The sequence below is a fragment of the Watersipora subatra genome, chromosome 4 (assembly GCF_963576615.1).
Source record: "Watersipora subatra chromosome 4, tzWatSuba1.1, whole genome shotgun sequence".
Taxonomy (NCBI): Eukaryota; Metazoa; Bryozoa; class Gymnolaemata; order Cheilostomatida; family Watersiporidae; genus Watersipora; species Watersipora subatra.
Window position 1 is genome coordinate 37,409,830 of NC_088711.1, and position 19,019 is coordinate 37,428,848.

The window sequence follows — 19,019 nt, forward strand, 5'->3', positions numbered from 1 at the left end:
ATATTCAAGTATTTTACAAGTATTTACTTGTATATACTTGTATATTATATACAAATAAACATATTTCAAATATATTACTAAATTACTAAACTGTGTTATTATATTTAGTAATATATAGGCCTATATATATAAAAGAAGTAAGAGAAGACTAAAAATGAGTTTTTATTACTAATAATTTCATGTACAGAGTACAATCATCAGACAATAACCCATGAAACTATTAGTAATAAAAACTCATGCTGTATTCAAGCATAAATAAAGTATAAATATTCAAGCTATATTATATATACAAGTAAATAAAGCTTTAAAATTAGTCATAAACTTGAAAAAATCATTTAGACTGATTGAAATTGCATCTGAAATATTTAGAAATATGTTTAGAAATAAATTAATTCATTAATATTTTGTAGTTCAATATGTGGAAAAAAATTTGTAAAAAAGTTTTTGAATCCAGTGCAAGCATCCAATATAGTGTAAACAGATAATGATAATTTTACCTATCAAAAACATGGTGGGACAACTCCTAGAAACGCAACATAGTAATGCAACTTTTATCAAGATCACTTACACTTTGCGTGGTTGTACCTACATAATAGCTGTTAGTAAATCTTTACTATAATAATAGCCATGTCTGTCTGAAGCCAAGCTTAGAGGTTGGGATAAAAGATTGCTTTTAACGGGACTCGAACTCATGACATTCAGCTTGGTGACTGACACTCTATACCTGTACCACTTGACTACCTTCAGGCATCCTCTGCACTTTATTCGCATGCCATATGATCTCTCATTTTACACTAGACTGCCAGGCTAACATTACATGTAACATATTATATGTTGAAGTATTTTGCATATTCCAACGTTTTAAAATTAGTCCTAAAATTGATGAAATCATTAAGAGGCTGATTAAAATCGCATCTTTAAAAATGTAATTGGGTGAGAGAAGCTACCGAGGAGTTGAGTTTGACATTAGTCAGTATATGACACTTACCATGCACCACAACATGGAGAGCTACCAGTGTAGAATGGATTTACTTTGACCTTTGTGTAACATTAACCTGTTGATTGCAGATGGATGGACAATTACTGTTTCCATGCTTTAAATAGGTTCAAAACTGCCCCATGCCGACGAGTTCACACCCTACGGTTTCACCGATTCAGAGTTGACTATATAGATCTGTTAGAACATGATCACTTTCAATTCATGTGTAGTCAATTACCAGATCTAAAATAAATAATTATTTTGTCATCCTCGTATGAGTAACCTATCCTTGGCATGTAAATGTTAATGCAAAGGCAAAAAGTCAAGCAGAAATGGCAACGAATAACAGCAGAACATTTTCACAGCGGAGATCTTTTTGTTAAGAGATTAAAAAGTCAAGCAGAAACAAGGGTGAGTAGCGGTAGAATGTATACATAGCAGAATGCCGCATAGTTGTGCGCTGAAGTGTGCTGAAATTTTGTTACCTCCACTGGGGAGAGTTGAGTGGAGTATTATCAATTCGTGTCCATCAGCAGTGAATATTTCTATTATGTCAAAGTAATTTCACAGCGAATGACCTCACACAAATTTAGCAAAATGAAATGGCATCGAATGCTTTTGAATTTTATCATTTCTATGATCCAGAGCAGAAGCAACTCTGAACCTATTCGAAGCATGCAAACATAGTGAATAATAGACATGCTTGTCAAAAAGATAAATTGATTAACTGAGAGACAAAAATATTTTAATCTTAGAAGAAGCAGTCGCTTTTAAAATTAATAATACTGCCACAATACCGTATGTGGCAGTAGAGCATGCTAGTTGTTATAAGTTTTGATGTGTGTTCAGTTCTGATGACAAAATAGCTACTGATTCTATTTCATCAGAGAAATTAGTGAATAGAAAAAGCTGTCAAAAAAGCCAATGATTCAGCATAGCATAAGAAAAAGCTAAGAAGCTCACAGCGCTTTTGCCAACATTTTCAACAAGATGCATGTATAACATGATGTACAACAGATGCAACTATAACACTAGTGATCTACTGCATGTACACTTATGAAACTCATGTGCAGTTGTTAACTATTTATACTTACTTAAAATTCTGCTTGATAATCCCTTTTTAGATAAATTATTTATATTGATCTAACCCTTGTAAAACCCTTGGAAATTTGTTTACTAGGTCGTTTTTTAAAACTGAAATTATTGTCATTACACTGTATACAGTAAAATAACCATATTTAGTGATAAGCTCATATTACTGGACTCACTGAAGAGCTCATATTACTGGACTTACTGAAGAGCTCATATTACTGGACTCACTGAAGATCTCATATTACTGGACTCACTGAAGAGCTCATATTACTGGACTTACTGAAGAGCTCATATTACTGGACTCACTGAAGATCTCATATTACTGGACTCACTGAAGAGCTCATATTACTGGACTTACTGGCGAGCTCATATTGTTGGAATCTATGAAGAGCTGATATTATTGCTCTTGGCTTTGCCTATCAAAGAATTTTGTTTTAGACTGAAAGGAACTTGGTATAATCTCAGCCACTAGACCTGCAAGCTACAAAGTACCTGTTTGTCAATACACGACGTTTAAACTATTGCATGAAGGTTTTTTGTTATATCTGCTACTTGCTGAACTAATATTTAATTATTGGGTCAGCAAAAGTATATATTTTAACCTTTGACTACCTATAATAATTATTATGATTATTTTATCACTGGGAATGCATTTATTATGACCAACTTCTATTAATATAATATTACATTTTATTGCAAGTGTAGTACAAAAAATTGTCCTGACTGATTTGATGTTTCGGATCTAACCATGACAAACTGTATAATAACGAGTTATAGTCCTATGACAGAGATGGTGGTATTAGGCCTTGTTACTGCCAGCCATGTAACGAAGGGCTGTGATCTGAACGCAAAGAGCTGAGGCTACAATGTGGAATATAACCTTGAAATGCTTGGTGAAAAGCTGCAATCAGTCAACAAATATAACAAACCATACAATCATGTAACTAGAGTTAGGCAATGAGGAATGAATAGTTGGATGACGATAACTGAGTCATGTTTCCTTCGCTGTCCGTATCAAACTTGTAAATGTATTCCTTGACATCCTCTACAGTGTTGGCTATGCCTGCCTCATAAGTGACAGTTCGCGGGCTTCTTGAGAAATTATTGCTAAAGGCGATGTGATCTGCAAAAAAAAGAAAAGTTAACATCAGAGTTATCTGCAAAGCTTCTGATAACTTCTAAACACTTATTTCATAAAAACTTGGGCAGGTATACTGGTATTTGGCAATTTGGTTGTTTCTAGAAGCTTCTTTAAATAGAAAAGTTGGAGATTTTCTGATATCCGTCGACCATAAAACAGAATACTTGTGTTCACTCCAATCAAACTACGCAGTACATATTCTAAGCACACTCAAAGTGATGACCAGATGGGTAAAGGAAGAGAAGAGAGTGGCTCACATTTTCCCGGTTCAACTGCATCAATATGATTGCTGTAATAGTGGTCGACTTGAGCGACCAGAACTAGGCTCGTCTTTCTAAGGATATCAGTAACTCCTGGTGGAAGGTAGTATATCTCAAAATCTATTGGCCCATCTGGCTCAAACTCGACACTAACAAAAGGAATTAGAGAGTTATGTCATGGCTACAAGAAATATTCAGTCGCATGCCACTCATACTAATAATAACTCTAGTCTAACATTTATTTTTGTGCAGCACAATTATTACAGCGCAATATAATAGAATGCAACATTTCACTACAATTTGACTGTTTGTCGGCCAGTGCGAATTCAAGGTTGCACAATTAGAAAAAATATTACATTATCCGGGAATTGAACCAATGGCATTCAGCTTAGCAGCCAGGCAGACTACCATCTGAACATACTTATTCTTTTGTATTCATTTGCTGATAACATGTAACATTAATATTAGCATTAGTCATTGAGTTAATCATTGAAACAACAAAGATATAGTTCTTTAATATTTCTCTCACAAAGATATGTAACAAACTAAGCCAGTTAGTGACTAAGTAATAATTACTTACATATTGATTCTAGCGATCAATAAGATTAACATATAATTAATGTTCGTTTATGGTAGTCAAACTTGTAACTGTTCGTGCTGAGTGCCAATAATGCAGGTAAAGTCAACACATTTAGAGAGTTTGAGATGGTACTTAACTTGAAATAAGCTCATGCGCTTTGGCTAGCAAACAATCTATATGTAGCAAGTTGAACTTTGAAGCAATTTTACTATAATAAGAGCAATGTTTGTCTGTCCGTCTGTCTGAAGCCACGCTGACAGTGTTAGAAAAAAATTGCCTCTCATGAGAATTGAACTCTGTTTTGCTATGTTTACAAAGTTCAATTATGTGCGCACTAACCACTACAGTGCTGGCCGCTTTTCTGTATCATGAATTAAGCATACACACACACGGATGACTCATGATGATCTCCCACAGCATGCAAAACTGACAAGCATATTAGCCTTTATAACAAAAGCTCACAGCTTTTGCCCCTAGAAACTCATTAAAGCCTGTCATAAACCCTTATATATACCACCACAACCTAGTAATTTATAGCAGCTCTTTAAGATGCCTCTGAAAACTCAGTGGAAACTAGGAAAACATAGATACATAGCTGTAAAAATACTTCACAGACTTACAACAGCAGTGCTCCGAGAGATCTCTCTGGCTGCTGGTAGATCAGTATTCTTGGCATGGTCTCTACAGAGAGGGACGTCCAATGAGCTCTCGACTTGTTCTGAACCTTTTGCTGGAATAGTGCATTATTACATTAAGATAGTCTTAACACTATCAAAGCTACTCTAAGATTACATTCCATTAGGCTTGCTACACTTACTGGTAAATAATAAGTTGCTGGAATCTTGGCAGGAGAGTTTAGGTGGTGGGCAATATTGTAAGAACCGCCCAGAGTTGGTGGTAGGAAGTCTTCTGACACGAGGGGAGAAATTACATCCTTCCAAGAATCGCCTTCAATGAACTCACAGCGCATTGCATTATGCTCTGTGAAAAGGGATATAGCCAGCTTCTCTGTCACTTCATCGTAGTGAGCCCCTAAAATAAGATAAATAATATAGTAATAGATTTAATTAGCATTTTACCGCCTTTAAAGACAGCGCGGAAAACAGCGATATAATAGCTCATGAAGGCCAATTGCTAAAAGACACGTCGAAATCAATGATTAGATCGTGTGATATAACTTTTATGAGATCTGTCCATGCAGGAATTCTTGTATCACATTAAAAATATGTAAAAACCGAAGTCTGCCAAATTTAGATCAGCGTTTATTCTCACACCAACTCATGCTCATAATTTTAATTCTTTTAAGAAATTATTTTTAAAATACTGCTAACAAATCATAAACTACAAAATAACTTTTTAGGTGCTACTTGATGAAGGCCATTACTCACCTTGAACAAGAAAGACAGTGGAAAATAGCCCAGGGTAGTTTCTACACATCAATGTTATCATAGAGTGAAACCAAGACAAGCCTTCTACATGGGATGACTGCATCGGCAGGTGAAACTTTGTTGCATCTACTATGAGCATAGAACTGTACCCATTCTGTAATCATACGGTTTTATAGCAGTTGTTTAAACTGTAGCCACTCGGCAAGCAAAGATTTATAGCAGCAATATAGGCTTTTACTAATAACTGCTCAAAGAATGTGGTGAAAGAGCTACAGTGCCATAGTTCAACAAAAAAGATGAACAAAAATATGTAAAATGCCTAACCCAGAAATGGTACAAAAAATGAAATGACATATTGCTGAGAATTGATGAAGACATTTGGAGCTATTTTCCTATTAAAAGACAACTCTCAAAAATGTGATAAAAAAGTATTATTTAAATTCACTTCTTTAATATAGCCATAAAATGATATAACAAGACAGCAATAACAATAATAAATAAAATAAATACGTTCTATTATATTTCAGTATTACCAGCAATAACAACTAATCGATAGGTAGATGTAAAGACAGCAATGACAACTACGACAAGGTACATGTATACCTTGTGGAAAACTTGATAAAATGATTTATTGGCGAACATCTCGCCCTAGCAAAATGCTCCTTTCAACAGCTTTGCTCTAGAAATCTCTAATTAATTGATATAAATTTAGGCATCTTTGACCCATCAGCCTGTTTTCATTCTTTCTAATATTTGGATGGGAATTAGCATTGGGCTCTCACTAACCTGACAGCTTTTATTCAGCACCATTATAAATGTTGATAAATGCAGCCAAAAGTATGACTCACCCGCTAGTTTGATATTTGACACGCCCCAACAGGTGGAACCACCAGCATAAAATTTTGGACTCACCTGTTTGCACTCATGTTCAACTTTCTCTAATAGATAGATGGCATACAGCATAAACTCTGATTTGCTGCAGCACAGTGCCAAACCTTCCCAGTCTATGCTACCCAGCTGACACAGGTAAAGAGGATTTCCTGTGCTATCTGTTCCGGAACGCTCTATAATTGTTCCGTACTGTAACAGAGATGGCATAGCTGTTTAACCAGCTAAACAAGATAACTTTGAAGTGTCTAAAATTTCAATCTGACCAAGCACAGTGCTCTTCACACTTTAAGCAGCTGCAATATTGACAATCACATTACCACTTAAAGATACTGACAGATGCTCACAACTGCTTACATAAAGTCACAGGACTTTACAGGTATTTACAGACACTTACAGACACTTACAGACAAAAAATTTACAGACACTTACAGATATTTTCAAAAACTCACAGACACTTACAGATATTCACAACAACTCACAGACACTTACAAATATTCACAAAAACTCACAGACACATATATTCACAAAAACTCACAGACACTTACAAATATTCACAAAAAACTCGCAGACACTTACAAATATTCACAAAAACTCACAGACACTTACAGATATTCACAACAACTCACAGACACTTACAAATATTCACAAAAACTCACAGACACTTACAAACATTCACAAAAACTCACAGACACTTACAAATATTCACAAAAATTCACAGACACTCACAGATATTCGCAAAAACCCACAAACTGTCAAAGGCCCATACAGACACTCAAGAGTACTAATAGACACCTACAAATGCTCACAGATGTTATGTGCATGTAAGCAGTTTTAGATCACATATAGATTATAAGCTGTTTTGGTATTTAAGGTTTTAGAGGGACCAACATGAATAGACAAATCTACGGTACTCTGTTTTAACTATCAAAACAATAACCGTAACCATGATATCCTACCATGAAACTTTAACAAGTGTAATCAGGCACAACTCTGTCATAAGAGGTTTATTCAGCTCATTAAATTTATTAAATTAAAATTAATAAATTAAGTACTTTAAATTTATTTAAGTACTTAATTAATTAATTAAATTATTTACTCAATTTATTAAATTGAGGACAACAATCCGAATAGATTCGCATAAGAAATGACAGAGGTGACACTCACCAAATTGCATCAGTCTTCATAGATCAATACTTGAACAGTTTAAAAAATTAGAACAAAACAGATCAATATTGCAGGACCATTGTAAGTTTGTAAGTAAATAGGTAAGTAACTAAGTGATTAACTTACTACTGAACAAAGTAATGAAGTAGCGTGACTAACAGTTACTTATTCTGACATGATGAGATACCATGTTAATCACAGACCAATGAGGTATAATAGTCTTACCGTAAACAGGGGCTCCTTAGCAGCATAGCGGTAGAAGATTCGCCATAGTTTTAAAGAGTCTTTCAAAATGACCGAGTTGTGAAGATGAAAGACAGCCAACTCAGCAGCCGGATACGCTAAAACAACAGAAATATAATAATAGACAACAGTGAGACAGGATTCTGTAAGTTTTTGTTTAACAGCTAATGTCAACGCGTGACGTTCAATTTGAAATTGGCATCATAGTTTCCACGTAACTACTTAATAACAGGCTTTGATTTAGGGCCGAGAGACTAGATCAAAAGTCAAGCTGGAAAACAGAGTTGCTTACCTTTGATCCACCTGCTGAGGTACGAAGAGTTCCACTCTGGCCTGACAATACTGCCGCAGGCAGATATGAGTGCTTTTGTTTGGGCCAGTTCCGTTGGATTAATCACTTTACCATGTACAACACTGTCTTTTCTTACCTCCTTTGAAGACAACCTCATTTGCCTTGACTTCTTTCTCGTCTTACAAATAGGAAAGAGATAAACCTTGCCGCTAGTGGGTAGATATACATAACTATATATAAACTATATAACAGGCGAGTAGATATGCATACGGTAACTATATATACACTATATAAAGGGTGGGTAGATATACATACAGTAACTATATAAACACTATATAACAGATGGGTTACTGCGCACACATATTGCACTTTGAAATATCAAGACCACATTAAACAAGTAACTATTATTAGCTTGATACAGCTATTAATTGTTTCTATGGTGCGGCTTTTAAAGTTTTAACGAAAAAAAAAAACGAAAAACCTTGGAGTTGGACCACGAGAGAATTAATTGTTTTTGATGTAAACGATTCATTATTAGTACGATTTTGTGGACACTTTTCTACTGATCCTTTGCTATTATGGGTTTGTGAAGATCAAAGAATGTCAAGGTGGGGATCAAATGGAGGTGGCGTTCAATCAAAGGGTTGCCCCCTATTTTTAACCCATCTCCCATAGTGGCAGTGAAACAGAGGTGTCATTCGAATAGAGCGGCGGTCAATTAGAGGTTTTATGGTATGTCGAGTAGCTAAAAATGAGAAATGGGGGGCAAAGTAAGAACGGTAAGAGAAATGAAAGTTTGGAAAATACAAAAACAACAAAAAGAGGCAGCAATGCATGACAGCAACCAGTGACCAGCTAGTTTTGCACTGGTTGCTCAAACCATAGAATTGTTTCACAAATTCAGTTCTCCATATTTCGACATATAACTTCCAAACTAGCAAAGCACTGGTTGCTGACAAATAGATATAAATGTGATAATCCAATAAAAACAATTAAAAGTGCAGATAGTGCTATACCGTATATTCAGTGACAATCTCATGCATGCCAGCTCCAAGCTCTTTGTAGTAGGTTGTTGTCTCATTGATGGTCAGCAGAACCTATAGAATTCAACTACTTGAATGTTCACTTACAAAATAATTTGTTATGAAAACTGTAAAGACATAACAGAACATCTTTTTTGTATAACAATTTATACAAAAGTAAACATGTTTCATAGCTGACTGCAAAAATGCTGGAGCATGATAAAGCCCTAGGGTGCATAACAGACAAAAATCACTTACCCATTTGAGGATGATGGCAAGAGTTGTGTGCTCATTGCTGCTCTCAGCAGTAACATTTATGAGCTCTAGATATGGGTCAGAGAGTTCCTTAGCTTCTAGAATCTCTGCCATTCCGACAGTTCCGACTACATAGGACTTTGCTTCCTTGAGCAGATTCATAATATGAACATAGCTAGATATCTCCTGTCTAACGGCTGTCCATGTCTGTAAAGAAATCTCCAGTCTGTATAGTAGTGGTAGTTGTAGTGTGAAAAGCATGCAACAATCAATTGCTTCATATACAGCTCTTCATCTCCATGTACATTGATTGTTTAATTACAGTCTTTAAACATTTTTGTAGACTTACTTTGACAAAATTTCGATGTTAAGCAAACTAAATACGTATATGAACATTCAAATTTAAAACCCAGTAAAAGTTTTTATATCCTGATCTCCCTCGAATAAAAGAGCCAAGAAAATCAAAAGAGTGAAAAAGCACCTGAGTGGAAGTGAACGGCTTGCCAAGCACAATGAAGAATGCCCTGAGTATATCAATAACACGAGAAGGCACTACGAGGTATTTCTCAAATGCCATTATATCCACTGGGTTAAGGTCACACAGCTGCAAATAAAACAGGCCATCAACTGGATAGAAAGTGAGATATTGTACAGAGCTCTCGTACTGTACTCTGCGTGTACCCAGAGCTGTTATATTATCAATAAACATGTGACTTATTAGAGCTCAAGTTTATATTTCCAACACTGACAGTGACCAAAGTTCATCAAGTCATACAAAGTCTGTTTTTGAATGTGTGAACTTCTGACCCAATAAATAACAAAATAACATTTGAGAGAAATAAATAGGAACATTTCCAGTTGCATGTAGATACTGTCGCATAACAATCAATTCAGTTGATTAAACTATTAACACGCTATAAATGAAAGAACTCACTATCATATAGAAAGCTTTTTATATCTCTATCTAAAGTAAAATGTATGAAAGACAGCTTGATCATTCTATTACATAGAGCTTACACATAGATTGCATTGAGCTTGCATAGAGCTCACATGGAGCTGACATAGAGCTTACACAGATCTTACATAGAGCTCACATGGAGCTTACATAGAGCTTACATAGAGCTTACACAGATCTTACATAGAGCTCACATAAACCTTACATGTAGCTTACATAGATCTTACATAGAGCTTACACAGAGCTTACACAGAGCTTACATAGAGCTTGCATAGATATTACATAGACCCTACATAGAGCTTACACAGAACTTACATAGAGCTTACACAGATCTTACATAGAGCTTACATATATCTTACATAGAGCTTACACAGAGCTTACATAGAGCTTACATAGATATTACATAGATCTACATAAAGCTTACAATAGATCTTACATAGAGCTTACACAGAACTTACATAGAGCTTACATATATCTTACACAGATCTTACATAGAGCTTACATATATCTTACACAGAACTTACATAGATCTTACAGAGAGCTTACATAGATATTACATAGATCTTACATAAATCTTACACAGATCTTACATAGAGCTTACACAGAACTTACATGTACATAAAGCTTATGTGAAGCTTCAACAGAGCCTACATAGTTAAACTTACATCACTCCTAATTTCTTCAACACTGGAAAGAAAAGCACTAAGCTCTCCGGCCTTCTCTATAAGCGCTTTGATATAAACATCTAGCTTGTTCAAGGCTGGGATGTAGGCCTCTGGCAATAATGTTTTCAATGTTTTCAAGCTGAGAGTTGCTTGTTCGAGCATTTGTATGTACTTGATAACGTCAGCAGACTTCTCTACGACTGACATCTCTATGTCTGTAAATATTTCAAGCCAATCTTTTAGTTTCGTAAAATCATCATCATTCAGACGTGCGACTATGAAAAGCAATAACTACATGTTCTGAGGCAAACTTTTTTAATCAGATAGCCTGTAGGTGGTTTTTTTAATCAGATAGCCAGTAGGTGGTTTTTTTAATCAGATAGCCAGTAGGTGGTTTTTTTAATCAGATAGCCTGTAGGTGGTTTTTTAATCAGATAGCCAGTAGGTGGTTTTTTTAATCAGATAGCCCGTAGGTGGTTTTTTTAATCAGATAGCCCGTAGGTGGGTTTTTTAATCAGATAGCCCGTAGGTAGTCTTTTTTAATCAGATAGCCAGTAGGTGGTTTTTTTAATCCGATAGCCCGTAGGTGGTTTTTTAATCAGATAGCCTGGAGGTGGGGGTTTAATAGGCTGGTTCTCAGGTATCCGACAGAGTTTTGTAAGTAATTAATATTTGGCAAATCATGAGCTAATCTTTTATGTTGTGGTTGTGATGAAAGAACGAGAAGATAATTTATATACAACTAGCACTCAGCTGAGAAATATCTGTATTTTTTTTTCGTAATGAGACAGTCTGCAGGTGGGTGTCTAAGAGGCCGGTTTACAGGAACCAGATAGAGTTTTGAAACCAAATATTCTTAGCAACCTGGCCGGAGGCATGGAGCATATACGTGTGAAGTTTGGATAAAATCTGTCAAAATATATGAAAAAGCACGGCATTTACGTAGACTAACAGAAAGACACAATGACCAACTGGGACTTAATAATAATATAGATTTGTAACTGATTGTCTGGGAACAAGCTGTTACAAATTTATGACTGTTCAGAAATAGCCAGTAGTATCTCAGTCTCTCACATGACAGTTCATAAGATATCATGAAACATGAACACACAGAGTATGCAAACATCTCAGTCTCTCACATGACAGTTCATAAGATATCATGAAACATGAACACACAGAATATGCAAACATCTCAGTCTCTCACATGACAGTTCATAAGATAGCATGAAACATGAATGCACAAAATATGCAAACATCTCAGTCTCTCACATGACAGTTCATAAGATATCATGAAACATGAATGCACAGAATATGCAAACATCTCAGTCTCTCACATGACAGTTCATAAGATAGCATGAAACATGAACGCACAGAATATGCAAACAAAACCTGAACATTTAGATAACAACTTCATTTTGAACTTGTGAAAAGTTGGAGGTTAGGGAACAATCAGAGTTATCCTCACCTGATTTTGCTGTAAGATATCTACCGCACACAACTGTCAACAGGTAAAATGTGTCCTTTGATTTGGACTCCATAGCTGAGGCATTCACCAAGTCTCTCAGCAGAGCGACTTTTCCATAATTCTCTTCTAACAAATGCTGTAAAAATAAGAAAAGATAATCTTCAATTCTTGCAATAATTATGGTAAAAACCAGCCTATTACGTAATTTCGCTGGCCAATGACCTTGTTATAGCTGAAAATCATGTTTTTGAAATAGCTGTATATTAGCAATGTTCCCACAAACGTAAATGTCAAGAGATTAGTTAATAGGTAGGAAACTTAGCAGTTACAATACATTCCTACAGCATACATTATCTCCCACTAACGGAAACAAGTATGCATCAACAACCATTGTTTACATGCTGCATACGTGTACAATATTCTTACCATTTGATTGTGGAGTTGGGAATTACTTACTCAGTCCATAGCAACACTATAGTAGGAACACAACTCCTATTCAGTCAATCCATTTATATAGAAGTAGCTTTATAGTTATATTCATTCCATGTCTAGCAACTAAGGAAGCAACATCATTTAATTGTATACTAATAGTTGATCGATCAACATGTATATTGTATCATAATATCTTACGTCTAGACTGTTAATCTAACCCCAACCCAGTCTTCAGAGGGTTGGTTGGAGGTGTACGTATATATGAGGCATCGTTACATGAACTATAGCATTGGATTAGCCTTGTTGTAGAATCGTAACCTGACCATCACTAGACTACCTCCCACCTATCGGCATTGACACTCACATAGACGGTGAATAACACTATAGCACCAGCTAACCAGAGCCCTCTGCCCTAACGACAAACACAACTGAAGTGAAGACTATCCATATATAAGGAGATTTGGACTCATACTAATACTGAAGGTAGATAGCTCATTTACAACAAAATAAGCTACAACAACCTTGCTAGCCTGTGCGCTTTATTTGGCTGAAGCTGTCAGCTTAAGCCTTAATAAAACCATATAATAGATTAAAATAATAGATTAAAATCAGTGAAGCTACAAAAAAAAACTAACAAATAGAGTTTGATCTTCGATGTAAGAGTGGAGTGAAAAATAGGTTTTAACCGATTGAACTGATGCAGTAGCTATTATTACAGTAGCTGTTATCTCTACAGCTCAAGGTGTAAGACTTGAATTAGAACTAAATCAGAGCAGAACCTTACAGCCAGATTTAATCAGCTGATACAACATCTGATTTTGAACGCATGAATTTGTGACCAATAACGCTTAACGCATCGTCCAAAATTTGTGAGAAACTATCACTTCTCACCTAGAATAAATAGTATCACTTCTCACCTAAAATAAATACTATCACTTCTCACCTAGAATAAATACTATCACTTCTCACCTAGAATAAATAGTATCACTTCTCACCTAGAATAAATACTATCACTTCTCACCTAGAATAAATACTATCACTTCTCACCTAGAATAAATACTATCACTTCTCACCTAGAATAAATACTATCACTTCTCACCTAGAATAAATACTATCACTTCTCACCTAGAATAAATACTATCACTTCTCACCTAGAATAAATACTATCACTTCTCACCTAGAATAAATACTATCACTTCTCACCTAGAATAAATACTATCATTTCTCACCTAGAATAAATAGTATCACTTCTCACCTAAAATAAATACTATCACTTCTCACCTAGAATAAATACTATCACTTCTCACCTAGAATAAATACTATCACTTCTCACCTAGAATAAATACTATCACTTCTCACCTAGAATAAATACTATCACTTCTCACCTAGAATAAATACTATCATTTCTCACCTAGAATAAATAGTATCACTTCTCACCTAAAATAAATACTATCACTTCTCGCCTAGAATAAACATCATTTAAATAGTATTGTCGAAACTACAACTCACGTATAATTTGTCAAAAGGTATTTATGGAAGAAAAGATGTACAAAAGTAAGTAAATAAATAGCATCTAAAACTAATAAAAATGACATTTCATGTAAAGTTTTGCTATAAAAAATATTATTTTGGACAAACCTTTTTGGATGAAACACAAAAAAATTCTAAAATTTTGGAAAGCTATCTAAGATTTGGAAAGCTATCTAAGATTTGGAAAGCTATCTAAGAGTTTGGAAAGCTATCTAAGAGTTTGGAAAGCATTGTGCATGAAATGAATAAACTATAAAGAACTAACTGATAATGAAAAATTTATATTTTTTTAAACTTGGTTTTCAGCCATTGTTATCTTTATTAAAATAATCTGACTAAAACAGGCTGATTATAAGAAATCACTTTTAAAGCGATCATCAATTTACTTTATGTTATTCTGAAAAACTAAATAGTTTAGGTGAAACCTGATGCTTTGAAGTTTCAGATGCCATATAAGATTAACCAAAAATAAGTTCATGCTTTTAATACTGACATACCACAGTATGTAAAACCATATTTGTAATTAATTGCAACTCCTACTATGGCAATGTTTTTCTCTCTAGTACTGTATATACCAGATAGCGCAAACAGTAGTGATGTTATACTACTAATTAGCACTGTATATACAAGATAGGGCACACAGTAGTGTTGTTATACTACTTATTACCACTGTATATATCAGATAGAGCAGACAGTAATGATGTTATACTACTTATTAGCACCGTATATACAAGGTAGGGCAGACAGTAGTGATGTTATACTACTTATTACCACTGTATATATCAGATAGAGCAGACAGTAGTACTGTTATACTACTTATTAGCACTGTATATATCAGATAGAGCAGACAGTAGTGTTATTATACTACTTATTATCACTGTATATGTCAGATAGAGCAGACAGTAGTACTGTTATACTACTTATTAGCACTGTATACATCAGATAGAGCAGACAGTAGTGATGTTATACTACTTATTATCACTGTATATATCAGATAGAGCAGACAGTAGTGATGTTATACTACTTATTATCACTGTATATATCAGATAGGGCAGACAGTAGTGTTGTTATACTACTTATTATCACTGTATATATCAGATAGAGCAGACAGTAGTGATGTTATACTACTTATTATCACTGTATATATCAGATAGAACAGACAATAGTGCTGTTATACTACTTATAAGCACTGTATATATCAGATAGAGCGGACAGTAGTACTGTTATACTACTTATTAGCACTGTATATACAAGATAGGGCAGACAGTAGTGTTGTTATACTACTTATTATCACTGTATATATCAGATAGAGCAGACAGTAGTGATGTTATACTACTTATTATCACTGTATATATCAGATAGAACAGACAATAGTGCTGTTATACTACTTATAAGCACTGTATATATCAGATAGAGCGGACAGTAGTACTGTTATACTACTTATTAGCACTGTATATACAAGATAGGGCAGACAGTAGTGTTGTTATACTACTTGATAGCACTGTATATATCAGATAGAGCAGACAGTAGTGATGTTATACTACTTATTATCACTGTATATATCAGATAGAGCAGACAAAAGTGCTGTTATACTACTTATTAGCACTGTATATATCAGATAGAGCAGACAGTAGTGATGTTATACTACTTATTATCACTGTATATATCAGATAGAGCAGACAGTAGTGATGTTATACTACTTATTATCACTGTATATATCAGATAGAGCAGACAGTAGTGCTGTTATACTACTTATTAGCACTGTATATATCAGATAGAGCAGACAGTAGTGTTGTTATACTACTTATTATCACTGTATACATCAGATAGAGCAGACAGTAGTGTTGTTATACTACTTATTAGCACTGTATATATCAGATAGAGCAGACAGTAGTGTTGTTATACTACTTATTATCACTGTATATATCAGATAGAGCAGACAGTAGTACTGTTATACTACTTATTAGCACTGTATATATCAGATAGAGCAGACAGTAGTACTGTTATACTACTTATTATCACTGTATACATCAGATAGGGCAGACAGTAGTGTTGTTATACTACTTATTATCACTGTATACATCAGATAGGGCAGACAGTAGTGTTGTTATACTACTTATTAGCACTGTATATATCAGATAGAGCAGACAGTAGTGATGTTATACTACTTATTATCACTGTATACATCAGATAGAGCAGACAGTAGTGTTGTTACACTACTTATTAGCACTGTATATATCAGATAGAGCAGACAGTAGTACTGTTATACTACTTATTATCACTGTATATATCAGATAGAGCAGACAAAAGTGCTGTTATACTACTTATTAGCACTGTATATATCAGATAGAGCAGACAGTAGTGTTGTTATACTACTTATTATCACTGTATATATCAGATAGAGCAGACAGTAGTACTGTTATACTACTTATTAGCACTGTATATATCAGATAGAGCAGACAGTAGTACTGTTATACTACTTATTATCACTGTATACATCAGATAGGGCAGACAGTAGTGTTGTTATACTACTTGATAGCACTGTATATATCAGATAGAGCAGACAGTAGTGCTGTTATACTACTTATTATCACTGTATACATCAGATAGAGCAGACAGTAGTGTTGTTATACTACTTATTATCACTGTATATATCAGATAGAGCAGACAGTAGTACTGTTATACTACTTATTAGCACTGTATATATCAGGTAGGGCAGACAGTAGTACTATTATACTACTTGATAGCACTGTATATATCAGATAGAGCAGACAGTAGTACTGTTATACTACTTATTAGCACTGTATATATCAGGTAGGGCAGACAGTAGTACTATTATACTACTTGATAGCACTGTATATATCAGATAGAGCAGACAGTAGTACTGTTATACTACTTGATAGCACTGATACTAACATATCGTTTAAATGACAGACAATACATTGCTTAAATTACTTTGTCACCACCTTTCTAAATTGACTGTCGACCAGGTTAGTCACTGCTGACAGTGCTGCCTTTTGAGCACCATCTATATCTGGAAATCCAGAGTTCTCAAATTTTGTAATTATTGGCATAATAGCTTGAATATTCCCTGTAGCATTAAGGGTGGCTGTGGCACTCCTCAACTCTTCTTTCATTGCATTATACTCTCCCACTACAATATATTATATCTATAAATGACCACTTGAGTCTACAGAATTCTAGGTGCTGTAGTCTTGCAGAATGCAAGCAGCAAAAGAATACTCCCATTTGTATCTTTAATATCAAATTTAAAATTTAGATTAAATACCCAAATTTAAACAGGCTGTTAGCAAACTTTAAAACAACAGTTTTTTCTACAAACACAGCTTCAGGGATAAAAAAGGAATGAGGTTTTTCAACATTTTTACTTTCAATTTAATTGATTTTAAGTTTAAAAATGTTTATATTATAACTCATCAAACCATCACAAAAAAAGTTACACAAGATTCAGAAAAGTACATGGCAACAAAAACTAACAACTTTATTTTTAGAGATATTAATGAAGGAAGAGCAGCTTTTGTAAATTACAAAAGGTAATATAAATAAATATAGAGCATACTAACTTCTACTTGGGTACCTAAAACCAAAGTTATTATTTGCTCTTCAGAGCATTCACTAATCAAAATACTTGAAGGTAAACCAAAATGTTCGACTAAGGGTTATGCAATGACAAAAATCTTTAGATCTACTCAGAAAGCTGTCAAGTGGTGTGACAAGGAGTTCCTAATCAGGAAGCTAATAACCAAGAAGTCAATGACCCAAAAGTTAATAACCAGAAAATTGATAACCAGAAAGTTAATAACCAGAAAGTTAATAACCAGAAAGTTAATAACCAGAAAGTTAATAAACCATAACTGCCACGAACAACTTTTATCGTATTTGCTAGGTAAATCAGACACGCTGATTCCGATTTTGTAATCAAAATAAAGATTAGGCCACTAACTTTCAGAGTAATGAAGGATTTTTTATAGCGTTTTAATATCGGTCTCGAAAACAACACGATCGGCATAACAAGCTCCGCCCATAAATACGTGACGTAACCTAGCTTTTCAGGAACAGAAGTTACGTAGGTATGTTTAGACCGATTTAGAATAATAGAGATGGGTGTTTTAAAATCCATTAATATCTAAATTCAGCCTTAAAAATAATATCAGTCTTTTCAGAAAGGTAGATAAGCTATTTAGCATTGCATATTTAAAAGGCGCGATAACAACGCTAGCTTGTGATAAAACCGCGCTTTTTGAGCTAATTTTTCTCGGCGTCCAGCCCATTTAAACGTCATGTAGCAAGCTGCGAGCAATTTTAAATAGTTTATATCCCTTTCATAAAAAACTGAAATTATTTTACAGGCTGGATTTAGATAATAATGGGTTTTAAGACACCCATCTCTATTATTTTAAATCGGACTAAACATTCCGAACTTCCGTTTCTGAAAAAGCTAGGTTTCGTCACATATTTATGGGCGGAGCTTGTAATGCCGATTGTGTTGTTTTCGAAACGGATATTGAAACGCTTTAAAAAAGCCTAAATGACTTTGAAGGTTAGTGGACTAATCTTTATTTTGAGTACAAAATCGGAATCAGCGTGTCTGATTTACCTAGTAAATACGATAAAAGTTGTTCGTGACAGTTATGGTTTAATGAC

At 34.5% G+C, this 19,019-nt stretch overlaps 1 protein-coding gene across 1 annotated transcript in view; it reads right to left on the bottom strand.

The window, feature by feature from the left end:
• Nucleotides 1–2,776: 2,776 nt before the first annotated feature.
• Nucleotides 2,777–19,019, bottom strand: part of LOC137394216 (uncharacterized) — a 31,945-nt gene continuing 15,702 nt past the window's right edge. The window contains exons 15-28 of the mRNA XM_068080936.1: nucleotides 17,321–17,508; nucleotides 12,393–12,528; nucleotides 10,928–11,142; nucleotides 9,789–9,911; nucleotides 9,311–9,514; nucleotides 9,047–9,127; nucleotides 8,031–8,208; nucleotides 7,721–7,836; nucleotides 6,353–6,520; nucleotides 5,441–5,594; nucleotides 4,870–5,084; nucleotides 4,673–4,782; nucleotides 3,470–3,621; nucleotides 2,777–3,194 (exon numbers count right to left, since the gene is read on the bottom strand). Coding sequence (XP_067937037.1) covers nucleotides 3,022–3,194; nucleotides 3,470–3,621; nucleotides 4,673–4,782; nucleotides 4,870–5,084; nucleotides 5,441–5,594; nucleotides 6,353–6,520; nucleotides 7,721–7,836; nucleotides 8,031–8,208; nucleotides 9,047–9,127; nucleotides 9,311–9,514; nucleotides 9,789–9,911; nucleotides 10,928–11,142; nucleotides 12,393–12,528; nucleotides 17,321–17,508 — 2,213 coding nt within the window. The 3' untranslated portion in view covers nucleotides 2,777–3,021. The remainder of the gene's footprint in view (nucleotides 3,195–3,469; nucleotides 3,622–4,672; nucleotides 4,783–4,869; nucleotides 5,085–5,440; nucleotides 5,595–6,352; nucleotides 6,521–7,720; nucleotides 7,837–8,030; nucleotides 8,209–9,046; nucleotides 9,128–9,310; nucleotides 9,515–9,788; nucleotides 9,912–10,927; nucleotides 11,143–12,392; nucleotides 12,529–17,320; nucleotides 17,509–19,019) is intronic.